This window comes from Hylobates moloch, unplaced genomic scaffold (genome assembly GCF_009828535.3).
Source record: "Hylobates moloch isolate HMO894 unplaced genomic scaffold, HMol_V3 SCAFFOLD_1, whole genome shotgun sequence".
NCBI classification, from domain to species: domain Eukaryota; kingdom Metazoa; phylum Chordata; class Mammalia; order Primates; family Hylobatidae; genus Hylobates; species Hylobates moloch.
The window spans coordinates 5,317,603-5,340,367 of record NW_026652276.1 but is presented as its reverse complement, the minus strand read 5'-3'; the positions used below and the strand labels follow the sequence as shown (position 1 = coordinate 5,340,367).

Sequence of the window (22,765 nt, the reverse complement as noted above, 5' to 3'; positions counted from 1 at the left end):
CATGACTTTCCTTTATCCTTCTGAACAAAATACTAATTAGCTCCACGATATTTTAGGTTGGCAGCAAATTATACTAAAAATGTCAATAAAATTGATTCAGTAAAACTTGAAATTGCTATCAATATTTCATTAACTTAAGAGGAGAAACATAGAAATGGAAAACATACCTCTAATATGAGCTTTTAAAATTTAAAATATATGTGAAGTAAAATGCTGATCTTAAAATCAAGTACAGAATGCCCAGTGAATACAACTAATATTGAAATCATTTTTGGGGCATTTAATTTTATATATGAAAAGTCTTTCAGTGTCTATAAACTTGCATCTTAAAACATTCAAACATGATGAGTACTAGTAAAGCAGAAAAATCAGGGCTGGTAAGTAAAATGTTGTTTTGGGAGATCTCACATGGTGTATGTGGAAACAAAGTTAGGCGAGGGGCTGTGTCATTTTTTGAGGAAAGAGGGACAAGAACAAAGGGCTCCGGGTGCATGCTGAGGCCTGTGTGGGCTCCGGGTGCATGCTGGGGCCTGTGTGGGCTCTGGGTGCATGCTGGGGGCCTGTGTGGGCTCTGGGTGCAGGTGAGTCCTGTGTGGGCTCCGGGTGCATGCTGGGGCCTGTGTGGGCTCCGGGTGCATGCTGGGGCTTGTGTGGGCTCTGGGTGCATGCTGGGGCCTGTGTGGGCTCTGGGTGCATGCTGGGGCCTGTGTGGGCTCCGGGTGCATGTTGGGGCCTGTGTGGGCTCTGGGTGCATGTTACTGTGACCACTTAAGAGTGAAGAAAACTGAAGATCAAAGAAGGTAACTTATGCAAGGTCCCGTGGGTAAGAAGAGAAGGGGCCAATTTGAACAGACTGACCCTCTTTCCACTAAGCCACCCACTACCCTTCAACATGGCACAAGGAATATGATTGCTTATGAGGAAGCTCTTTCACGTAACAATCCCTCTGAGTTTTGTTTTCAGTAAGATTTCACTGCTTCAAATTTGCAGTGAGCACACATTTTCAATAATGCACTTGTCAAGTTAGAGTAGAATGAGTATCATTCTGGCATTAAATGAGATGATGAACTTAACATACAGTACCCAGCAAACATGAGTTTGTATCGTATTTCTTTCCTTTAGATTCCGGGCTGTCATTCTGAAAATAGTCGTGGCCATTATCAAATAATTCTAAGGGATTTTGAGTAGGGAACTCAACATGTCAAACATTTTTAAGCATTTAAGGAGGCCCACAGTGGATATTAATGTAGGAGATGGACAATAATTTTCATGCGTCAAAATTCTTCTTGGGTTATATATATATTGTGTGTGTATACAGATATACACACACACAATATATATTCTTCTTGGGGCATATACTGTATATAAGCAGCTTAAAGAAAGGGGTCTTATGAGACACCAAAGGCCATGGGGAAGTTGCAGCAGGGAAGTCCTTGCAGTTTTCTGAGCCCCTGGCACATGTGAAATGAGACTGGGGTGGAGATGAAGTACTTAACCCAGTGGAAGTGATAGGGACTGGCCAAAGCTGGATGCCGAAGGAACAAAGAAGCCTGCCTGCTGTGACTGAGAACAAATGACGAGGAACAGTGAGAAGGACAAATGGCAAAGAGGAATTTTTAGGATTTCACTGTAGTGAGTGCAATGTAATCTCCCTTCTCCATTTTCCAACACAAAATCTTTAGTAATTCTGCAGTGCTCATCACTGCTTGGTGCAAAGGGATTCCTTTCGGGGGAACTAAATGAAGTGTGAGTGCTTCGCTCTGACTGATGCATGGACAGAAAGCACAGACACAAGAGCCCAGTGGTGAAAGGATGGCTAGTTGACCCCCAAGTAAGTTGGCTTTGGAATGGACTTCAAGGAATTCGTAATGTAAAAGAAGGGCCAGTAGCTGGGAGCAGGGGCACAGGAAGGAGAGGTCATCTTGAGTTAAATGGGTGCTATGGTTTAAATGTGTCCCACAAAGTTCATGTGCTAGGAACTTAGTCCCCAGTGCAACAGTGTTGGGATGTGGGACTTTTAAGAGGTGATAAGGTCATGAGGCCTCTGTCCTCAAAATGAATTAATACTGTTATCAAGGGAATAGCTTCCTGCTAAAAGGATGAGCTCACCCCCTTACTTCTTGCTCTCTTACTGTGTGATTCCTTCTGCCACGTTATGACACTGCAAGAAGGCCCTTATCAGACGCAACTCCTCAATACTGGACTTCCAAGCCTCCAGAACCATAAACAAAATAAACTTCTATTGTCTTTAAATTACCCAGCCTGTGGTATTCTGTTATACCAACACAAAATGGACTAAGCCAGTATGTCAGGAAAGGTTTCTTGAAGGATGGTGTATCAAGTTAGGCTCCGCAGAATGGGTACCATTTTGATGAGCAGGTATTTAAGGAAGAAGAACAAGCCCTCTATCCAGCATGGAACATGCCTATGAGAAATGAGAGACAGCACTGGGCTGGCAAATACAGGGCATGCATTTCACCTGTCTTCTGAGGCAGGTGCACAGGGTACTTTTTTCTCCTGCCATCCTCAGCATACACTTGGAATCTTCCTTAACAGCATCACCCAGGCTGGCAATAACCAATGAGGGCTATTTGTAGAAAGACTGCAGGTACTGGTTTACCTTGGGACCTTGGCCTGCAGCTGCAGCCTCAGCATAGTTACTCATAGTGCCCCTTTCACCCTGGAGTGTCCCAGCTTGAATGGACAAGTGCTGCCTTACTGCTTAGGCCATGAAGGCCAGCCAGAAGGGTGAGGCAGCAAGTTACTGAAATGTATAGGCAGACCTGCCATCCTGCCAGAAGGTAGATAGGGCAGTGCCCTGTGGAAAGGGTGGGAAGAAGACTCCCCACCAGTAGGCTGTATGGGGGGTGACTGCAAGAATCCAGGAGGCGGTCACGAGAGTCAGGACTAAGACAGCTGTGGAAACAGGAAAAAGATGGAGCTGCACAAATCCTGGGGACAAAGGAGGTATCGGGGCACAGAACTAAATGGATTCTACTCCTTGCTTCCCAGGAGGGATCTTTATGGATTATTCTTCCCCCAATGACAGTCCATACAAGATGATCCAAGTGTCACTCAATGTATTAGTCCATTTGCACGCTGCTGATAAAGACTTACCTGAGACTGGGCAATTTACAAAAGAAAGAGGTTTAATGGACTCACAGCTCCACGTGGCTGGGGAGGCCTCACAATCATGGCAGAAGGAGAAAGGCACATCTCATATGCTGGCAGACAAGACAGTTTGTGCAGGGAAACTCCCCTTTACAAAACCATCAGATCTTGTGAGATTTATTCGCTATCACGAGAACGGCACAGGAAAGACCCACCTCCATGATTCAATTACCTCCCACCAGGTTCCTCCCACAACACATGGGAATTGTGGGAGCTACAGTTCAAGATGAGATTTGGGTAGGGACACAGCCAAACCATATCCACTCAACCTGCAGTTATAAAAGGCCAATCAGCATTTTTAGAAAGTGTAGTAACTTTCAAGTTCCTAGTAAGTTATGTCAGCACTTAATTATTTTACATGAACAACATTTAGCTTCTGACTTCAGCTAGATGAATTTGAGATGAAACATTAAACGGCGTTGATAATCAACAGATACTGATTTAAGTAGCAAAACATAAATTTTGATCTCAATTTCTAAGCTCTTGAAAAATAATGATTATATATCACCAAAAGCATGTCCAAAAGTTATGCAACTTTCTATGTACTGTATAACAAGGAGGGAGGGATCATTCTCTCCTTAAACTGAAAATAATCTAAGTGTTGCTCACACAATTAGGAGCAGCAGAAAAAGGAAGTTACACAGATTATGGATTACTGTTTGTTAAAATGATATACAAACCATGTCAGATGTATCTATTCCGCTGTCCGCTAATATCTGAGCAAGAATTTTCTCTCTTCCTTTTATTACTTCCAACTTCTCCTTCAAAAAATACTTGGGTATGGGAATATCTAATTGTTGCTAGAGAAGAGAAAGAATAAAAAAAGAGTATTTCTGTCACAATTCCAAGACTTGAACTTTATTTAAAATATACAGTAAGGATGTGCACATCAAAGACGCTTGCTTTACTTCCCATTTACATTTAAGAAAGAAAAAATGAGGCCAGCGGAGCGAAGAGAATTCATTTACTAAAGAGACACAAAGTCAAAAAGAAAATCATAACCATGCCCCTTGCTTTAATCATCACAGAAAAGCATCAGGAGTTCATATCAATTAGGCCTCAATTAACTAATGATTACTTAATGGATTTCTTTAAAGAAATACAATATTACCTCGTTTTACCTAAAATAATGGTCCAAATTGGAATAGTAAAGTATTAAGCTGTAAAGATCTTTGAATTAAACCTAATAATTTATCATTAGCACCATCAACTATTTGTATGTAAATAGTCACATTTTTTTCTAATAATTTGGTTTTATTTTTACCAAAATTACCCCATTGCAAAAATTATTTACAAAAGTAGTCTGCTTTATTATGAAACTTGTTTTTATATAATAAACTTCTATCCTTCATTGGTGCACGTTACCAAATATTTCAAAGTAGCGGGGGGTCAGATGAAAATTTATCAGTCCAAATTGAGTAAAAAGAAGTACAGAAGTGCAATTTAAGGATATCGGTATGCCCTTGGCCAATCCCACTGAGAAACATTATCCTAGAATTTCTGTCAGACCTGCCTGGCTGTTCTGACAGGGAAGCAAAGGTCTTTGTCTGTCTTCAGAATTGGCTACCTTATTTTTTTTCCAATTCTAGGTGTGACTCCCCATAACCTCCCTCCAGCCCAGAGAATTTTGGATAGGGCTTCCCCTAAGTAAACATTTAAGCCTAAGAGGGTATGATTTTTAAGACAGTATCCCCATGACTTCTGGGAGGTGACAATGTCTTTTGAACACCAAACCTTTCTGAGGCTCACGGAGTGCTAGGGGTGATTGGAGAGTGAACTAGCAGAGTCTAGTGGGTGGGTGTGGCCTGAGGAGAGAGGGCAGTCGGAGAAGAATGATGACACTTAGATTTAATGTGATTTTATTTATTAATAAGCACATTTAAGTGTGGTACTTTTATAACTTTGAAGACAAAATCTCATTGTCTTATAGCTCCATCTAGTCCATTTGGTACCACAAAATTATAGTTAGCAGGCAGGGGTGGTGGCTCATGCCTGTAATCCCAGCAATTGGGGAGCCTGAGGCAGGTGGATCACCTGAGGTCAGGAGTTCAAGACCAGCCTGGTCAACATGGTGAAACCCCGTCTCTACTAAAAATACAAAAATTAGCGGGGCATTGTGGCACACACCTGTAATCCCAGCTACTTGGGAGGCTGAGGCAGGAGAATTGCTTGAACCCAGGAGGCGGAGGTTGCAGTGAGCTGAGCTTGCACCATTGCATTCCAGCCTGGGCAACAACAGCAAAACTCCATCTAAAAAAAAATTATAGTTAGGATTTTGAGGATGAGAAAACAGAGTCACTGAGAATGGAAGAGAAGCGAAGAGAGATATTAGTTGCTCCATCTTCATCCATGATGCGTTTCATGTCCATCCCTGAAACCCTGAGGTTTCTCATTCCCTATGGAGTGGAATCTAGGAAACTTCCAGTGGTAGAGAAAGCTTCTTCCCCACCATATATGTCTCTCTATGAGGTGGGCCCATTAGGAAAGTTTCCTCACGTGGCAGGTTACAGACATAGTCTTCGGACTAAGGGGCAGTTTAAGGAAGGATTTGGGGAACTCATAGAACCAAGGGCAGGAACCCAGCTGGGTGTTTGTCAGTACCGGGGATGTGGCCAAGAATGAAGATGCCGTTAGCCCACCCCAACCATGTGGGATTCAGTGACAGCACATGGTTCAGTCACTATTTCCAGGACTGCTAGGAAACACTGTTGACCGCCCTCTACACAAAGGCTTCCTGGATGCCATCTGCTCGTTTGTCACTCCTTTTGGTGCTTGGTGGCCCCATCCCCACGGCAACAATGGCATGGCCTTTAGGAAGATGGTGTCCCTGGAGCAGAGGGGCTGGCTGATGCAGCAGGAAAGGCAAGGCCATGGAGGGGCCGCCACATAGAGCCCCAAATGCACTATTCCTTAACAACAGGGCCATGACTTCCTATTCTTGAAATTCAACTAATAAATGTAATATTACTTCATTAATGAAATTTAGGAATATGATTTAGTAACTATTTGTTTCACAGTCATCCTAAATTGTTCATATTGTCACTTTAGTGAGTAAAGTGCACCAGATTAAGTCTGGTGATTAGCCCATGCTCTTATGGATGAATGCAATAAACATAAAACTTTTGGAATAATCGTCAACATTTTCATTCATTTCAGTTATTCTCATTACTCCATTCTGATAAAATAATAATGTGAGGAAAGCCTATCTCAGAAAGAAAGGTACCTTTATAAAAGCCCAAATATTTTCAAGGAGAAGAAACGTGAAACCCTCATGTAGAAGATTAAAGACTTTCTCCTTTTGATTTTACTTCAAAGAAATGTTCCTTTCAAAATGAAGGTGAGCTCCCAGGACCATGACACTGAGGGGAGGTGGCCAGTGGCCCCGGCAGCCCAGCCAGCCTGAGTCAGAAGAGAGGCCCTGTGCCCGGCAGGAACGTCAGAGGGCAGCAGCAGGTGCCGAATGCTCGCAGGAGGGGGCTGTGGTTGCCAGGCGCCAGCAGGGAGGGCTCCAGGGGGAAAGGGAAGGAGGGCAAGAGAGGCAGAGGGAAGGAGGGAGAGCAAGCACATGAGCTCTCCTTTGACGTCTGAGGCCCACTGCCATGTAAGCCATACATTCCCCTGCGTCACCACTGACCCAAAGTCAGGAGGAGATGCATCCACTTGGCAACAGGGAACCTGTGACCAACAGGCTACAGAGAGATTCCATGGAAACAGAGGAGCGGGTGCTGCTACTGGATGCTGGGAGGGTCTGTGTTTCAAGGGTGCTGATGAAAGGGCTGGTCCACCGCATTCCAACAGTCCTGGGCAGACACTATGATGTCAGGTAAGACCACAGCCACCGCAGTGCCTAACAGCCAAGAAGTGTGCAGATGCATCTGCATCAGAAACAAAGGGAACCCAATCCTTGTCCATGACAGCACGGTGTAATTGAAGGCAAATGTTTAGATTTTCCGTACACCAACTAGTAAGCATGGACAGGAAGTCTGTAGAGTATCGGGTACAGGTATCGGGTACATATCTTATTTATAACAAAAAGCAACTAATAAGAAAACAACAGAGTGCTTACGGGAGCCAGCTTGAGATCCTGCAGGATATCATCGAAATAATGGAACTCCGTGAGTTCCAGCTCCACCATCTCGTTCTTCAGCTCCAGGATGCGGCCCATCACCCCGTCTAGGACTTTCCTGATCAGTATTCGTTTCTGGGGGTGGACGATCTGGTCGTAGACATTCTCTAGGTTTCTAAAGATCTGCACATACTTTATGTAGAAGGTGGCTAATGTTTGAAAGATGAAAACCTGATTTCTTTGTGGTTCAATCATCTTCTGAGGCTCTTTATCGAGTAAAGCACTGAGGGCTTCTTGGGTCTGATGCCACATCTTATTATACATTCTGGGGGAAGAGAGAGAATTTAGATGACACAGTAAATAAAAAATCACTTGGTAAAACATAAACATTGGGCCTTTGGTATAGCAAAATATAATACAGAATCAAGTGTGAGCTAAGAATATCGTTACGTAGTTGCAGGGCTTGTTAGACAATTTATATCCTGTTCTGATGTCCTTGTGATTTCTGAATATGTACCACCACTGTTATCATCAAATAAATAGTTTTAAAAGCATTTTGTCTAAATGATATAAAGTTGTTCCTCACTTGGCCCATAAAGCCACTATTATTATACCCATTTAAAAGATGACAAAGTTGATATCCAGAATAGTTAACTGATTTGTCCATATACACAGCTGATGAAGTATACACTGGAACAACCACTTTGGAAAGTAATGTAGCATTTTCTTATTAAGTTGAACGTGCGCATACCCTATGAATGAATAATTATACCCTAGAGAAACTTGTAAATATGCATCAAGAATGATCACTTGCATTTTTTAAATAATAGTAAAAACCTGGAGATAACATAAATGTCCACCAATAAGAGAGTGGATAAATAAATTGTAGTATATTCACCAATGGACTATCACACAGCAGTGAAAAATGAATGAATGAAGTACAGCAAAAGGCAACCACTAAGAATCTTAGAACCATAATGTACAGTGTGAGAAATGAGGTGCAGGCTGGGCGTGGTGGCTCATGCCTGTAATCCCAGCACTTTGGGAGGTTGAGGCGGGTGGATCACGAGGTCAGGAAATCGAGACCATCCTGGCCAACCGCGTCTCTACTAAAATACAAAAAAAAAAAAAAAATTAGCCAGGCGTAGTGGCGCCCGCCTGTAGTCCCAGTTACCCGGGAGGCTGAGGCAGGGGAATCGCTTAAACCCGGGAGGTGGAGTTTGCAGTGAGCCGAAATCATGCCGCTGCATTCCAGCCTGGTGACAGAGCGAGACTGTCTAAAAAAAAAAAAAAAAAAAAAAAAAAAGTGAGGTGAGGTGCAGACTGTGGCCTGGGAGGCTGAGCTCTCTGGAATGCACCAGCTGGGCTCTCTGCCCTCGTTCCAGTGAGTTGAGTTAGTGGATAGAACAGAGAGGAAGCCAGAGAGCAGAGGAGTATGACCCTCTTGTCCACACCCTGGCGAGGCAACAAAGGCTGGGTGTGCCCTTCCACCAAAGCCTCAGGGTGGTGGTGGCTCTGCTGTGGCTGGCCCCAGAGTACTGCCCCTTCCCTTGCCGGTTTCCCTAGACTATGTCCACATCTTTGTTATGGTCCCTTTATTAGGCCCTTATGAGTGTCCCCGCCTTTTCCTGCCAGGGCCAATACATTCATGGTAGAGATTCTCACCTTCCCCTACCAAATTTCAGGTGATTTTTTGATTCTGCTTTTACGTTCAAGAACCAGGACTGAAAAGTGAACTGGAAAGTCAGTGTGCTTCACTGTAGAAAGTGGGTGTGGAGAGCCCTGATCATTGATGAAGGAGAAACCCAAAAATGTCAATATCTCTCTGTAAGGTCTTTCCCTATGCTAAGGGGAGGGGGCAGCCCTAGTCCCCTGAAGGAGAAGCAAGCCGGTCAAGGGGGCTCCCCTCTCGTTTACTGTCAGCCACTCATTCCCGTGCTTACCTGTGCCTGGAGTCCTGAGTCCAGGCTGGCTGCATATGCCATCTTCTGCCTGGTTGGCTAGTGCCTTAGCCACTTGCTCTCTGGGGTGTAAAAGTGATTGGCGGCCTAAATGTGGCCTATACAGATCTGCAAACAGTCCTCCAATTTCAGCCCTGTCTCAGAAGAACCAGGCCCCTGCCTGGCTTCCCAGGGAAACAGCTGGCTTTTGATCACCCAAGCCCCATCCGCTGGCTTTCAGGTCCCACATTCTCTGCCCTTCCTCCGTTCCCTCTCATCCATGCCTGCTCTCCCTTCCCCACATTTTCTTTTTTTCTTTTGAGATAGAGTCTCACTCTGTCACCCAGCCCGGAGTGCAGTGGCACGATCTTGGCTCACTGCAACCTCCGCCTCCTGGGTTCAAACAATTCTCCTGCCTCAGCCTCCTGAGTAGCTGGGACTACAGGCGTGTGCCACCACGTCAGGCTAATTTTTGTATTTTTAGTAGAGATGGGGGTTTCACCACACTGGCCAGGCTGGTCTTGAACTCCTGACCTCAAGTGATCCACCTGTTCTGGCCTCCCAAAGTGTTGGGATTACAGATGTGAACCACTGTACCTGGCCTCCTGCATTTTCTTGGTATCTCTTGTCAAATGTTTTCTTTGTCCTTGTGAGTTCATAGCTTTAAAATCCTTTATTGTCATTTTGGAGGCAATTCAGGAGGAAGAGGAGATAAGTACCCATGGTTAGCCACCCTGTTTGGCTGGGAATCTCTCTTCTACATTCCCAAGGTCATTATTAAGCATCCCCTCCAGGCACCCTCTGCCCCAGGCTCACCATCTGCCATTCCTCAAACATGCTCCATTCTTCCCTACAAACTAAGCATCATTTATTGAAGCACTGATTATATGTGCTTTTTTCACCTTTCTGGCAAAAAGGTAAAAGCGTATCCTGATGTTTGCAAGACTTTTGGGTTCAGATGATGATGATGATGATGACGATGGTGAAGTTAATAGCTTACATTTATATACTGTCAGTCACTGTCCTAAGTGGTTTCCATGTAATAACTCGTGTAATCCTCACAACAACCCTATGAAGTAGGCATAATTATTAGTCCAGCTTACATATGAGAAAACTGAGGCAAAGAGAAGTTACTGCCCAAAGTCACACAGTTTAAATGCAGGATGTACATGCAGGCAGTCTGGCTCCAGAGTTCATGCTCTAAACCACTTGACTTCATCGCTTCCCGTTTGTCAGGGAGAAAGCAGATGAGGAAGGAGGGGTCCCGTGACACAGAGGTAATTACATCACAAGCAAACAGACTGAGCGTAAAAACCAAAACTCTTCCCCCAACACCCCACTGAGTCAGGAGACTGAATTCTGCCTTTTGAATCCCATCCCCAGCACATCCGAATGCCAGATTTCTCAAAACTTAGCAGAGGTACAAGGAGGAACTGGTACCATTCCTTCTGAAACTATTCCAATCGATAGAAAAAGAGGGAATCCTCCCTAACACATTTTATGAGGCCAGCATCGTCCTGATACCAAAGCCTGGCAGAGACATAACCAAAAAAGAGAATTTCAGACCAATATCCTTGATGAACATTGATGCAAAAATCCTCAATAAAATACTGGCAAACCGAATCCAGCAGCACATCAAAAAGCTTATACACCACGATCAAGTGGGCTTCATCCCTGGGATGCAAGGCTGGTTCAACATACGCAAATCAATAAATGTAATCCAACATATAAACAGAACCAAAGACAAAAACCACGATTATCTCAATAGATGCAGAAAAGGCCTTTGACAAAATTCAACAACCCTTTATGCTAAAAATTCTCAATAAATTAGGTATTGATGGGATGTATCTCAAAATAATAAGAGCTATCTATGACAAACCCACAGCCAATACCATACTGAATGGGCAAAAACTGGAAGCATTCCCTTTGAAAACTGGCACAAGACAGGGATGCCCTCTCTCACCACTCCTATTCAACATAGTGTTGGAAGTTCTGGCCAGGGCAATCAGGCAGGAGAAGGAAATAAAAGGTATTCAATTAGGAAAAGAGGAAGTCAAATTGTCCCTGTTTGCAGATGACATGATTGTATATCTAGAAAACCCCATCGTCTCAGCCCAAAATCTCCTTAAGCTGATTAGCAATTTCAGCAAAGTCTCAGGATACAAAATCAATGTACAAAAATCACAAGCATTCTTGTACACCAATCACAGACAAACAGAGAGCCAAATCATGAGTGAACTCCCATTCACAATTGCTTCAAAGAGAATAAAATACCTAGGAATCCAACTTACAAGGGATGCGAAGGACCTCTTCAAGGAGAACTACAAACCACTGCTCAATGAAATAAAAGAGGATACAAACAAATGGAAGAACATTCCATGCTCATGGGTTGGAAGAATCAATATCGTGAAAATGGCCATACTGCCCAAGGTAATTTATAGATTCAATGCCATCCCCATCAAGCTACCAATGACTTTCTTCATAGAATTGGAAAAAACTACTTTAAAGTTCATATGGAACCAGAAAAGAGCCCGCATCGCCAAGTCAATCCTAAGCCAAAAGAACAAAGCTGGAGGCATCACGCTACCTGACTTCAAACTATACTACAAGGCTACAGTAACCAAAACAGCATGGTACTGGTACCACAACAGAGACATAGCTCAATGGAACAGAACAGAGCCCTCAGAAATAATGCCACATATCTACAACTATCTGATCTTTGACAAACCTAACGAAAACAAGAAATGGGGAAAGGATTCCCTATTTAATAAATGGTGCTGGGAAAACTGGCTAGCCATATGTAGAAAGCTGAAACTGGATCCCTTCCTTACACCTTATACAAAAATTAATTCAAGATGGATTAAAGACTTAAATGTTAGACCTAAAACCATTAAAATCCTACAAGAAAACCTAGGCAATACCATTCAGGACATAGGCATGGGCAAGGACTTCATGTCTAAAACACCAAAAGCAATGACAACGAAAGCCAAAATTGACAAATGGGATCTAATTAAACTAAAGAGTTTCTGCACAGCAAAAGAAACTACCATCAGAGTGAACAGGCAACCTACAGAATGGGAGAAAATTTTTGCAACCTACTCATCTGACAAAGGGCTAATATCCAGAATCTACAATGGACTCAAACAAATTTACAAGAAAAAAACAAACAACCCTATCAAAAAGTGGGCAAAGGATATGAACAGGCACTTCTCAAAAGAAGACATTTATGCAGCCAAAAAACACATGAAAAAATGCTCATCATCACTGGCCATCAGAAAAATGCAAATCAAAACCACAATGAGATACCATCTCACACCAGTTAGAATGGCCATCATTAAAAAGTCAGGAAACAACAGGTGCTGGAGAGGATGTGGAGAAATAGGAACACTTTTACACTGTTGGTGGGACTGTAAACTAGTTCAACCATTGTGGAAGTCAGTGTGGCGATTCCTCAGGGATCTAGAACTAGAAATACCATTTGACCCAGCCATCCCATTACTGGGTATATACCCAAAGGACTATAAATCATTAAATCATGCTGCTATAAAGACACATGCACACGTATGTTTATTGTGGCACTATTCACAATAGCAAAGACTTGGAACCAACCCAAATGTCCAACAACGATAGACTGGATTAAGAAAATGTGGCATATATACACCATGGAATACTATGCAGCCATAAAAAATGATGAGTTCATGTCCTTTGTAGGGACATGGATGAAACTGGAAACCATCATTCTCAGTAAACTATCGCAAGGACAAAAAACCAAACACCGCATGTTCTCACTCATAGGTGGGAATTGAACAATGAGAACTCATGGACACAGGAAGGGGAACATCACACTCCGGGGACTGTTGTGGGGTCGGGGGAGAGGGGAGGGACAGCATTAGGAGATACACCTAATGCTAAATGACGAGTTAATGGGTGCAGCAAAACAACATGGCACATGGATACATATGTAACAAACCTGCACATTGTGCACATGTACCCTAAAACCTAAAGTATAATAATAATAATAAAAAAAATTGCTAGTGAAAGGGCACTCTTCCAGACCAGCTTATAAGAAAGAAGGTTATTATCAGAAAATTAGGATTCCACTTGGCACTGTGTATTAGTCCATTCTCGCATTGCTATACAGAAATACCTGAGACTGGGTTATTTATTTACTTATTTTGAGACAGAGTTTTGCTCTCGTTGCCCAGGCTGGAGTGCAGTGGCGTGATCTCAGCTCACAGCAACCTCCGCCTCCCAGGCTCAAGCAATTCTCCTGCCTCAGCCTCCCGAGTAGCTGGGCAGGCATCCACCACCATGCCCAGCTAATCTTGTATTTTTAGTAGAGACAGAGTTTCTCCATGTTGGTCAGCCTGGTCTGGAACTCCCAACCTCAGGTGATCTGCCCACCTCGGCCTCCCAAAGTGCTGGGATTACAGGTGTGAGCCACCACGCCCAGCGAGACTGGGTAATTTGTAAAGAAAAGAGGTTGAATTGGCTCACGGTTCCACAGGCTGTACGGGAAGCATGGCAGCATCTGCTTCTGGGGTGGCCTTGGGGAGCTTTTACTCACGGTGGAGGCAAAGTGGGAGCAGGTACCTCACATGGCGGGAGCAGGAGCAAGAGGAAGGCGGGGAGGTGCCACACACTTTTAAACAACCAGTTCTCATGATAACTCACAATCACGAGAATGGCACAAAAGGGGAAATCCACCTCCATGATCCAATCACCTCCCACCAGACCCCGCCTCCAGCACTGGGGATGACAGTTTGACAGTAGAGTTGGGTGGGGACACAAATCCAAACCATATCACACAGAACACACATTGACTCCTGGTAGAATTAATGACTAATAAACAATTACATTGATCAGGAACAACAACAACCATCACTCAAAAGAACAACAACAAAAGCAACACCTCATGCCAGTTCAAAGCTCCTGGGACCCTCTGACATTCTGCTTGTCCCACCTCAAAGAGACAAGCAGGAGGGGCTGGAAGAAGCAAAGATGACTGAGATGATCAAGGGAATGGTTTGGCTGTGGACAACGATCAAGAACAGAGGCTCAGCATGGTGTGAGTTTTCCAAAGTCCAGACTTCTAGGGCCCGAGAAGGGACAGTAAACCCAAGGTACTCACTGGCCTGAGTGAGGACACAGGCTGAACATACTAACAGGTGTGACAACTGTTGACATAAAACAGAGCAATGCTCAAGTTGCTTTGTGGACTTAATAGGATTTGGGGCCCAAACCTGCCAGGACAACATTCAAGAGGAAAATGACAGGCTAATTTTGTTTAGAACTCAGATCTGAAATTCCACTTAGAAAACAGACCACAGCTCCAGATCAAAAGAATTGTCTCCTCTAACCCAGGAGGGTTGACTGCAGGAGTGCTTTTCAGTTCAACACAGAGGAAAGCATAACTCCAGACAGCAACAGTCCAGCAAAACCCCAGCTTTTTTCATAGATGCCAAGAAGATGCTCAGTAAATTGTAACTTGCAGCACAGGCCTGATTAAAAATGCCCTCCCCACACACCAAGAAAAAAAAGAGTGATGACTTCTTCAAAGTGCCAAAAACCAGTGACCCAATGGACCTTCAGTGGAGAAACACTAGAAATATGCCCTCAAAATTAGCAGTAAAAAAGGACAAGGGGATACTTAAGTAATTAATATAAACCATTTTTTAACACCACTGCTTATAAATGGCATGATTGCAAAATCCAAGGAAATCAGTAACAAAAATATATCAATTAGTACAGCAAAGGCTGGGCTTGGTGGCTCACTCCTGTAATCCCAGCACTGGGTGACTGAGGTGGGTGGATCACTTGAGGTCAGGAGTTCCAGACCAGCCTGGCTAACATGGTGAAAACCCATCTCTACTAGAAATACAAAAATTAGCTGGGCATGGTGGCAGGTGCCTGTAATCCCAGCTATTTGGGAGGCTGAGACAGGAGAATTGCTTGAACCCAGAGGCAGAGGTTGCAGTGAGCCGAGATCTCACCACTGCACTCCAGCAAAAAAAAAAAAAAAAAAAAAAAAAAATTACAGCAAAATTGCAATACTTTAATGCAGAGAAAAAAATGAAAGAGGAAACCCATTCACAGCACCAATAAAGAACATTAAATATTTAAGAATTCACATGGTGGGAGCCACATGAAATCTAGCTAAAGGAAATTCTAGAATGCTAGGCACAGATCGGCGCAAGCAGAAGGCACTATCTGCTCCTGTCTAAAGAGACAAACCCTGTCTCTACTAAAAACACAAAAATTAGCCAGATGTGGTGGCATGTGCCTGTAATCCCATCTACTCGGGACGCTGAGACGGGAGACTCACTTGAACCCAGGAGGCAGAGGTTGCAGTGAGCCGAGATTGCACCACTGCACTCCAGCCTGGGCAACAGAGCAAGACTCCATCTCAAAAAAAGAAAAGAAAAGCTATAAAGACAGAAGACTCTCGAGACATACATACAGATTTAATATGGCCAAGAATTCAGTAACAATAGACTAAAGACTATAAATAAATCTAGTAATAACTTTTAAATACGGGAGTGGAACAGACAGTAAAAGTTAAAAGGCATCTTATACGTCCAACATTGGCCACACCAACAAGCATTAAGTTTCTACAATACCCTAAAGAGGCTGCCTCTGTGAAGTTCAGGTGGGGTGACCTGAACCCCACAAAGACCCAAAGTCAACAACAGCAAGAGATCTTGGGTTGAAGAGGCTCCTGCTTCCACCAGGGGGAAACCACAGCTGACCTGATGGGGCAGAGCACAGCCAGACTTTCTGGATGTCTAGACCCGCTGTGGGCAGAACCATCCAGGAGAGCCCAGTCGCTCCAGGTCAGAGCCCTCATTGGCTTCAGTCGGGTCAGAGAAGCAGGACTTTTCCAGGCCTCACGGAGCTGACCCATAACTGGAATTTTTGGTCAAAGACAGTCCTCGTGGCTTGAGCCTTCCGGGTCCTGCCATTTCTTTCTTCTCCACCTGCAGTCTGTCTGGGGATCCCTGTCTGGAGAGATCAGGCAAAGATTCCTGGCTCACAGGAAAATGAGAAGCTCTGAAAGCACACAGATCTCTGCATCATTACCTGTTCTCCTCAGTGCTGAGAGACGGCATCATCTCTTTCCACCAGACCCTCTTCCCTCAAGACTGTCTCTGGCTTCCTGCTCCCCAGCTGTCCTGATGCCTCTCCATGTGACCACACCCCCTCCCGCATTGGACCGCCAGGGACCTGGGCACCATGCCTCAGCCACGCCAGCCTGGGGAGCCCCCACTTTGCGCTCAGCCCATCTGGCCTTGCGCCCCACCTCCTCGCCCTGCAGCCTCAGCCTCCTTCTGCTTGAGCCCAGCCATGAAGGTCAAATGAGACAAGAGAGGCGGCAAGATGATTTTTCATAAGAGCATTGATGAGAGATAATTCATCCAGCATAGAATTCACTCTTTTCAAGTGTACAATTCAGAGGTTTTTAGCATAGAGTTGTGCAACTGCCACCATTATCTAACTCCAGAACATTTTCATGACTGGGAAAGAAACCCACACCCGTGGAGCAGTCACTCCCCATTCCCCATTCCTCCCTGCCCTTGGCAACCCCTAACCTAATTTCCATGTGTTTTTGCCTATTCTGGACATTTCACAGAAGTGAAATCACACAAGAGGGGGCGTTCAGTGCTGAGCTCCTTTCCCTCGGTGCGGTGTCCTCAAAGTTCATCCACACTGTCGCATACTTTGTACTTCATTTCTTTCTATTGCCAAGTTTCCTTTGTACAGATACACCACATTTTGTTTATCCATTCGCCAGCCCATGGACACTTGGGTTGTTTCCGCCTTCTTTGCTGCTGTGAGTAATGCTGCTAGAAGCATTCCTGTGCGAGTTTCTGCGTGGAAATATGTCTTTATTTTCCTGGGTAGGGCAAGGTGGTTTTCAAAGGTAAAAGGGCTCTACATTTAAAATAGAAACCAGTGTCCTGAGCAGCTCATCCCTGTAAGTCACTCAACCTCTTCATGCTTACGCCTCCTTCACTGGCAAACCTGAATGATGAGACCAACTCTGGACACCTCCAGGGACTACTGTGGGATGGTAATGTGGTTTGGCTGTGTCCCGACCCAAATCTCATCTTAAATTTCAGTTCCATAATCCCCATGTGTTGTAAGAGGGACCCAGTGGGAGGTATTTGAATCATGGGGACAGTTACCTCCATGCTGTTCTCATGATAGTGAGTTCTCAAGAGATCTGATGGTTTTATCAGGGGCTTTTCACCCCGCTTTGCTCTGCTCTTCTCCTTGCTGCCGCCATGTGAAGAAGAGCGTGTTTGGCTTCCCCTTCTGCTGTGATTGTAAGTTTCCTGAGGACTCCCCAGTCCTGCAGAACTGTTAGTCAATTAAACCTCTTTCCTTTATAAATCACCCAAGTCTCGGGTATGTCTTTATTCGAAGCATGAGAACAGACTAATACAGATGGAACAACAGGTCTGAAAGTGTTCCTGGAATTTTAAATGCACCTTGCAAACACAAGACAGTATTTTATCCATGAGACCACTTAACAGTTTTTAAAAGTATATGATTGGTTTCAGACTTGAGCATATGACTTAGAGATATGACAGATTTTGAAGTCAGGAAGATTGTGGATGGAGAAGACCGAATATGACGTTAAAAAGACCAGACTGTTATTTCTACAGTTTGGCAGTTTTCCTATAACAGAGTGGGTAGGGGAGGGAAACACTTGAATATTCAGACATACTATGCATTTCCGTGGGAAATCAAAATATTGCAAAATGGGAATTCTTTTCAAGTTATTTTGCACATGATAAAACCTTCTGAATCTTCCAATCTTAACTAGTTTGCTGTCTTCTTCCCCGAATACTCCCCCTGCCTCCTTGCTCTACGGAAGGCCTGGCTCTGCTCGGAAGCCCTCTCAGTAGAGGCTCCTGTTCCCCCCGGAGCCCTCTGTCTCCGGCTGTGGGGCTGGGTCAAGGGGACCCCTTCTCTTCACTGCACCTCCAGACATCTGCCTTCCCTCCTCCCAACACTCCCTGGCTTTGAATCCCATTTCATCTGATGCTGTCACCACTGCCCCTCAGTCACCATCATCTTCCATCTACCATGATCATTCCAGGCCACCTCCAGGGCACCCACCCACTGAATAGCATCTTGACGCTGCCTTCCCACCTGTTCCATTGCTAAGTGCTGAGTTCCTCTACCTAAGGCCAGCACCCCCTGGATCCCATGTCCTCTCACTACCAACAATGTCACCCACTTCTCCCTCCTTCTCCTATATCATTCTGGGCCATTCCCTTCCACACACAAACATTGTATTGTTTTCTGTCTTGGAGCCATGTCCTCTGCCTCTAGCTGCCAACATATTTCCTTTCCTTTGCAGCAAAACTCCTTTAAAGAGTTAGCTATGCTCACCGTCTATAGTTTCTCTCCCCCTACATTCACTTGAGTAAGTCATTCTATCTCATCACACCACTGAATCAGCTCCTGTCAAGGTCACTGGTGAACTCCACGCTGCCAAATCAACAGTCAGTTCTCAGTTCTACCCCAACTTGTCTCAGGAGCACTTGACGGAGGAGAAAGAAGTTACTTCTCCTGGAAACACTATTATTTCTTCCACTTGCTTCTTCCTCGTGGATCATGTCTTTGATTCCTTTGCCAGGTCTCCCCTTCCCCCAGCCTTACTGTGGATGATCCCAGGCTCAGTCCTTACACCTCTTTCTTTATTAATATTCATTCTATGTCTCACAAAGACCATCACAGGCTGACAGCGAGCAAGTTTATATTTCAGACATGGGTCTCGCTCCTGAACCCAAGATCTGAATATTTTAACTGCCTATTTCATCTCCACGTGATGTCCAATGGGCACTTCCAACTCAATAGGTCTTAAACAGAACTCTTGGTCTTCCCCACTTCCAAACCCTGGCAAGCCTTTAACCTCTCTGCTCTTATTTCCTTGCCTAGAAAATAGGTCATGTAATAGCAACAGTGCAGGCTGGAGCTACAGTGCCTGGCCTGGCACTGTTCACTTGCTGTATGAGCTACTTCACCTCTTCATACCCAAGTTCCCTCATTTGTAAAATGGAAATAACAATATTAACAGCCCCTACATTACAGGGTTGCTGTGAAGCAGTTAGAACACCGCCTACAGGGTAAGCACTGCAACACCTGTTTGAAATTATTCTTACGAAGACCAAATGAGGTAACTTTGTGCACGTGCTGTGTAAACGACACAGTGCTAGGCACACATTCCTTTCAGTACCACTGCCACTCGAGTTTGTGAAAAGCAAATGACAATAATGCTTTCCCAAGATCTTTCTAGACTTAAATTTCAGGACCTGGGTGTTTTCACAAAGCAACGTATTTATTACCGTGAAAGATTAACAAAAAAAAAGCAGACAAAATGGCATACTGCTTCTCAGCAATAGCCCCTAAGAGCTTGGCGGGTATAGGGAAGACCAGGAGTTCATCCCATGGGATGCGTAGGGGAGGGGGAGATCTAAGTGTATGATCTTCCTTGCTCACAAGAAGCAGATACTCTATCCCGAGGCGTATTTGAATTTCCTAAAAGGAAAGAAAGTGGGGGAGAGGAGGGAAGTTGAGAGGAGAGGGGAGGAGAAAAGGAAAGAAAAAAGAAAATAAGAGAAGCAGAAAGCAAGCCACCTTTTGGCTTGAGGAAGCCCACCCCAGGCTGTGGCTGGGAGCCCATCACTCACGCGTTCGACATTGCTGGCTACTTTCCCTCTTTTCCTCGCCCTCCGGGAAGCTCTTCCGTTGCTCTCTGAAGGACGGTGGCAACAGCGGTCAGGGCACTACCAGGAGCTACAGAGGACTGGGAGGGGGTCTTCTGGACGGAGAAACCAGCACTGCGATAATCTCTCGCTTCGGGCAGGAAAAGGTGAGGCCGGGTTTGCTTCGCAGGCACGGAGCGCGCAGGCGCAGAGAGGGTGCTTCAATCCTTCCCGTCGCGACCCAAAGACTCGCGAACCTCACTTCGGCCACTCAGGTGGGCGCGACGCGGCCCTAGCAACGGGAACGCCGCGCCTGCGCATTGCCTTCCGCCTGCCCCCCCCCCCCCCCGCGCACTCCGCGCCTGCGCCACCGCCTCTTGTTGCTGCGGAAACCGCGCCGGAGGCCTGGTTGGGCGCATCGGTGGGAGCCGGTCGGAGTCCGAGCCCTCAGTCGCGGGGCCGGGCCGCTTGGCGAGCCTGCTGCGGGCCCCAGCCCCTGGCCCGTGGTCCTCCAGGCCGTCTTCCCGCTTTCATGCTGGCCCCATTTTCATCCATCGTCAGCTCTGCGGCCTTGGGCAAGGCCCTTAATGATGGTGGTCTTCAGTCTTCCCATCTGTAAAGTGATTATAACAGTCGTTCGTTCAGAACTTTATTGGGCATCTGTTCTGGGCCAAGTGCAAACTTAGATTCTGGGGACCCAAGACTTAACGCAGACGCGCCCTTCGGGGACTTAATGAGTATGAACTAAGGGGCGGGTGCGTTGTAAATGTAAAATGCAGTGTGGATGTTATTAACAGTTACTTGTAAGTCGCTATGAGTGTTGGCTTTCATTGCTCTTCTTTCTTCGTCTTTAGTAACTGTTGAGGTTTATTTGCACATTTTAGACCCTACAGCTCCTATTGGAACACCAGGTTTAATGCTGTCAAAGGCGTGGAGAGGACGTCCAGGTAAAAATGATAATCAGGATCACAAAACCTCTCCCCCACCATTACTAATGAAATGCGCAAAAGCATAGTAAAAGCCTCCGCACCTCCTTCAAATAATGGAGCAAATTATTTCTCAGACGAGAAATTGAGTACAACCTTGTACCGTAAACTTCAAAAACTCAGTGAAATAGCAGCATGCAGTGGAGAATGGTGTCCAGCCTCGTCTACACTCTCCCAAAGCCCTTCAGGGGGAAGAGACCAAGTAGACACAACACCAAGAATTCTCATTAATGCTTTTTGATACAAAGAAGACACACACTGAAAAGAAGGGAGATGAAAGGGTGAGCCGAACGAGCAAACACCTGGGGAAATCCGGCCAGATAAAACCATCCTGAGTGGAGGTCAATCCCTACCGCTCCCAGGACCCGAGCAGGGACAGGAGAAATCTCTAGGGCTTGCCTTTTTCTAGGTCCCCACATTGAATTGAGGCAAAGATTAAAAGCCAAAGGGCATGTTGTCACAGGAATAGGGCACACTCGTGACAAGAGTGGGAGGATGGTGGTAAAGGAGCTTATCAAAATCTCAGAAGACAGCCAGAGCCCGGAAGTTGTGTGGATTCAGGGGAGCAGTCCTTATCCTCAATGTGTACTCAGGTTCCAGAAAAGCAGAGAGAAGTGCAATATCTCAGCTCTGGAACTCAGATGCAGTGAGAAGACAGTCAAAGAGAATTCTCCCCCATTGTATTTGAACAAATAGAACATTTTCAAAGAGGAACACGTGTTAAATAGGAATAAGATAGAAAGAAGCAGCATTTCCGCTATCTAAAACCAAGACTTTCATAAAAGTAGAAGAAAAGAAAGGATTTTAACATAGGCCAGACAAGTGAAAGAAAGAAAGTCTGGAGAAAATCTAACCAAATAAATAAAAGCAGAAAAATCTTTTTTGTTTGTTTGTTTGTTTGTTTAGAGACAGTGTCTCCCTCTGCCACCCAAGCTGGAGTGCAGTGTGTGATCTCGGCTCACGACAACCTCCACCTCCCAGGTTCAAGCAATTCTCCTGCCTCAGCCTCCCGAATAGCTGGGATTACAGGCACCTGCCACCATGCCCAGCTAATTTTTGTATTTTTAGTAGAGACAGGGTTTCACCATGTTGGCCAGGCTGGTCTCAAACGCCTGACCTCAGGAGATCCGCCCGCCTCAGCCTCCCAAAATTCTGGGATTACAGGCTTGAGCCACCATGCCCTGCCGAAACAGAAAAATCTTTACTTGTGTTCCATGTTATAGAATAAACTAATAAGAACATTAAGGTAATAAAATAAGAACTGGGAGAAAATGTAAAACAACGGAATGAGAAAGGAAAGAGAATTACACAGCTAAGGAAACCAAAAGAAAAACAGAAGTAGTCCAATACAGAAAATAAGTTAGAAAAACCAAGAAATAGACCAGGCACAATTCAGCTGAATTACTGACTTAGAGGAAAAACCTGACTCAATTAGAGTTAATATAGAGAGGAAAGAGTGAGACACTTGAGCAATTTACAAAAAGGGTTAGTTGATATTCCTGAAAGAAAGACCTTCAACATTAGACTATTTTCAGAGATACAAGAAACGTTTTTGAAATAAAAGAATTAAATCTGCAGGTCAGAAATTCTCACTGTGTTCCAGGGAAAACTGACATACAACACCCAACATCACGAAATGTCCTGGATACATTATTGAACTTCAAAGAGAAATGGTAGGAGAAATCTGGCTAGCCTCAGATTTTGATGTCAGATGAAAACGAAGCAATATTTACAAAGTTCTTGGGGAAAAGTGTGACCCAAGAATATTTCTACTCATTCAAGTTAATAATCCCAATATGAAAGCCCTCAGGAGATACAGCACTCATGTACAGATTGATGTGTTAACAAATTCAAATAATAGAAACCCAGTGAGCATTGGCTTAA

The 22,765-nt window shown here is 44.7% G+C and overlaps 1 protein-coding gene across 7 annotated transcripts in view; it reads right to left on the bottom strand.

Annotated features, from left to right (window-relative positions):
- IQCA1 (IQ motif containing with AAA domain 1) overlaps positions 1-20,150 on the bottom strand; it is a 178,390-nt gene extending 158,240 nt beyond the window's left edge. For 4 of the 7 annotated variants that reach the window (XM_032753609.2, XM_032753613.2, XM_032753626.2 and 1 more), the window contains exons 1-3: positions 16,258-16,292; positions 7,238-7,562; positions 3,852-3,971 (exon numbers count right to left, since the gene is read on the bottom strand). In XM_032753609.2, coding sequence (XP_032609500.1) covers positions 3,852-3,971; positions 7,238-7,562; positions 16,258-16,289 — 477 coding nt within the window. In that variant the 5' untranslated portion in view covers positions 16,290-16,292. Of the gene's footprint in view, positions 1-3,851; positions 3,972-7,237; positions 7,563-16,257; positions 16,322-19,880 lie in introns of those variants that run through there. The other 3 variants (XM_032753611.2, XM_032753627.2, XM_032753624.2) reach the window with 2 other exon arrangements.
- Positions 20,151-22,765: the final 2,615 nt, after the last annotated feature.